The 3,823-nt window shown below is 40.1% G+C and overlaps 1 protein-coding gene across 1 annotated transcript; it reads left to right on the forward strand.

The window, feature by feature from the left end:
• The first annotated feature begins 1,096 nt into the window (after positions 1–1,096).
• LOC133422474 (snake venom serine protease 5-like) lies at positions 1,097–2,780 on the forward strand. Its single transcript, XM_061712484.1, has 5 exons — positions 1,097–1,146; positions 1,295–1,451; positions 1,692–1,942; positions 2,402–2,505; positions 2,609–2,780. The coding sequence occupies exons 1-5, from the start codon at positions 1,107–1,109 to the stop codon at positions 2,765–2,767; spliced, it is 711 nt and encodes a 236-aa protein (XP_061568468.1). The 5' UTR covers positions 1,097–1,106; the 3' UTR covers positions 2,768–2,780.
• Positions 2,781–3,823: the final 1,043 nt, after the last annotated feature.

Raw genomic sequence — 3,823 nt, forward strand, 5'->3', positions numbered from 1 at the left:
CATCCTTTTTTAATAGATTGAGTTCCCCGAAAGGTGCCTCAAATAAAATAAATGTATTATTATTACTATTATTATCATCATCATCATCATCATCATCATCATCATCATCATCATCATACCAGCTTGTCTGGTTTTTGCCTCCTTTCTATGTCTTTCTTTTTCTTTGACATTTTGTTTCAAATCCACGACTTAAAACTTTGTAAAAAATACTTTAATGTGAGATAAGCCCGGTGCTGTTGGGTATCTGTGACGGTATGAGGCTACATTCCTGCACACAGTTTGTGTTCAGTGTTCATCTGTGAGGGTATCGTTACTATTGACACATTCATACGGGTTTATGGCAACACAGGCTCACACATGTGGCATTCAGCAACACCAACTAAATCCTGCATGTATTCATTTTTTTACCAAGTTTTTCATTAAAATACAGAATTTAAATCATTTTTACAAACAACTGCATTCAGTTTTACTTGTTCTTTAAGTCTCAGGCTTTATTCACTTTTTAAATATTTAATCCACTCAATTCAATGAAATATACAGGACTGTCTCAGAAAATGTGAATATTGTTATAAGGTCCTTTATTTTCTGTAATGCAAAAATGTCATACATTCTAATCTGGATTCATTACAAATCAACTGAAATATTGCAAGCCTTTTATTATTTTAATATTGCTGATCATGGTTTACAGCTTAAGAAAACTCAAATATCCTATCTCAAACAATTAGAATATTCTGGGAATCTTAATCTTAAACTGTAAGCCATAATCAGTAATATTAAAATAATAAAAGACTTGCAATATTTCAGTTGGTACCGTCATTGGGAACGGGAACTGGATTCTCACTGAATAGTTTGAAATGAACTGGACTATCTCTGCTCAGGTTAAACATTAGTTTTATGCAAACTATCTTAACTCCATCCAACGGTGGATTCCAGCAGCATCCATGGTGTCATCAGGGAGGGATGTGGAGGCGTTGACCGTATGGAGCCCTGAGACGAGTGTGTCAGCAGATGATTGGCCGGTCACAGACGAGATATGAAGACTTTAAAACAGCCCTCTGTTCTGACCAGAGCATCTTCTTCTGGAGGAAAACCGTCTCAGCAGCGTGATGAAGACTTGTGTGGTCCTCGCTCTCTTCCTGATGGCAGGTGAGTTCATGGCTCCTCATCAGCTGCTGCAGTTCTTTGAGACGTTCCCAGCTGGAAACACCAATGTTCCTGACCTGTGTGTGTGTGTGTGTGTGTGTGTGTGTGTGTGTGTGTGTGTGTGTGTGTGTGTGTGTGTGTGTATCCACAGGTGTGTCTCTTGGAGACATCCAGAAGAGAGTCAATAATGGAAGGCCGTGCACCGCTGATGAAACCAAATCTTTTGTTTTCATTACCGAGTGTGCTGGTACCGTCATTGGCAACGGGAACTGGGTTATCACTGCAAAACACTGCGAGGATGATGGAGGGTAAGTTTCCCAAACTGTAGTTTGAAATGAACATTGTTGGACACTCATGAACACTCATGAACTTTCCTCCACCGTGAGCTTTTCTCACTCCAGTGCAGCAGCAGCAGGTGAGGGTGTGTGTGTCCTCTGTGGGTGAACCTGGTTGGTGTTTAGATCATGATCAGTCTGGTAAACTGAAGGTAAACTTTCATTCTGGTTCAGATTTAACTCATGATGAATGTGTTCTTGCTCATCTGTCAGGCTCGACAGGCTAATCAGGTGGTTTTCCCCAACCAAAATTAAGGACGTCACCTTAACTCAAACAATCACCTTGGAGAAAACTTTTAAACACGCGACTGCTGACATCATGCTGATCAAAGGGAAGACCGGCATGCCTGGTATGCCCTTGGTGTCTGAAGCTGTCTGCAGCCAAGTCCTGAACCAAATAAGCCCCACAAACACTGTACCGATGGTCGTTCCTGCTCGGCACACGAAGGAGGAGGACAAAACTTGTGAGACATTACAGACTTGATTTACACTAAATGAACAAAGCTCATTATCCAACTCTAACTGCATGAAGCACCAACATTTACTGCCTTTAAACCCCTTTTTACTGGATGAGTCTCTAGTAGAAATGTTGATCTTGCTGTTTGATATATATAAAGTTTTTTGCAAATAAATGATAAAAAGGAGACACTTAAGTCTAGAAATGACAACCTTTTTATATTATATGATTTTTAAATGTGTGATCATTTTACTTTATATAAACTTGTGTCTTAAATGAGTTATTGTGTTTGTAATGACTAAAAAGAAACAAGGAACCACTGAAATGAAAGGTTCTGTCATCGTCACACAACCATAGAGTCTTTATTACATGATGGTTGTTTCTACTGCGTTAAAACATACACATGAAAAAACTGGGTAACAAAAATTTGAATTGTCAAACGAATCCTTGTTTTTTATTCATTCAGGGAAAGATGTTTCCATGTGTGCCGACATCAACGTGAATGGACGGGGCACTATTAGGAAAACCAATGTCTTGCTCTGGAGTCCTGGTGCCTGCGACACCTGTAAGGTAAGTACCAGACTGTCTTTGACCCCATCAGACGTTGGTCAGTGGTTTGTAATGACTGTTGCTGACCTGACACGCTGTTTTCTCTCTCTGTCTCTCGTTCTAGGGGGATTCTGGTGCTGGATATATTTACAATAACGCTCTGTTTGCTGTTCATAGTGGAAAGATACCGGTTGGACAAGGCAAAGTAGAGAATGTTGGACCCATCGTCTGTAATGGACACATACGTAATTGGATTGTTAATACTATGAATAATAATCCCTAAAAGTGTCCTAGTTGTGTGATCCTTGTTTGTGAGCAACAATAAAGAGACGTCAGGTCTCCTTAAGAGCATAAAAGTGTCTCTGTGATGTTTGTATCAAACAAACTAGTGTGGATCATTAAACACTGGTGACGCAGACGTGGACCTGGTAGTAAGAAAGTAACATTTATTTATATTTAAACAGGGATATCACTGACCAAAGTGCTATACATATTAATAATAATTAAAAAAGAACATTCAGTGACAACAAATAAATCGATACATTTATTTTATAAGTTTAAATAAATCCCATCTGCTGCAGACTGATGCCAGGAAGTCGCCGTGCAGGTTTGGAGGTGGATCTAGTGACACGTCACAATTATGCACACACCAAACCTTAACACACACGTCTCCACCAGCCCCCCAGTCTCGCGCTCAGCAGGCGCGCCGGTTCCCCCCAGTGTCCAGCCGCGGTACTGCAACAAAAAATCCCATGGGGCCCAGAAAGCTTTTTTCCCATAGACCGCAATAGTAAAAGAGAAGCCTCTAAAACTGTTCACAGGAACCTCCAGCTGAAATCACCGGCAATTACTAATCTTTGTATTCTATATTTTTAACTCATGGACTTTATATCCGTCAAAAATGTTTTATAACGGCCAGAAAAGTCAAAGAAAAGTCTCTTTCTGGGCGTGACGTCACGGCTGACGTCACAGCCGTGTCCGTGCATTCCACGGATGTTTATATTAATATATATTATGTAATTATATTATATTAATACATTAATAATATATGTGATGCTATACATGTAATAATATACATGAATTAATATATTATTTTAATACATATTATATTAATACTCGCGTCATTGCCCCGGGGCATGATGGGAGGCCCCAGAGCATCATGGGAGGTGACTCAACTGCGCATGCTCTATGGGCCCGTTAACGCGGAAGTAAACCCGGAAGTCCGAGATTTTTTCGGCGGATGCGCTGGCTGAGCAGAATGCATTGAAATGAATGGGCGGCCATTTTTGGCACAGTATCCAGTTATATAATAGATCCATGGTCTCCACCCACTGATAAT

Source organism: Cololabis saira, chromosome 21, assembly GCF_033807715.1.
Source record: "Cololabis saira isolate AMF1-May2022 chromosome 21, fColSai1.1, whole genome shotgun sequence".
NCBI classification, from domain to species: Eukaryota; Metazoa; Chordata; class Actinopteri; order Beloniformes; family Belonidae; genus Cololabis; species Cololabis saira.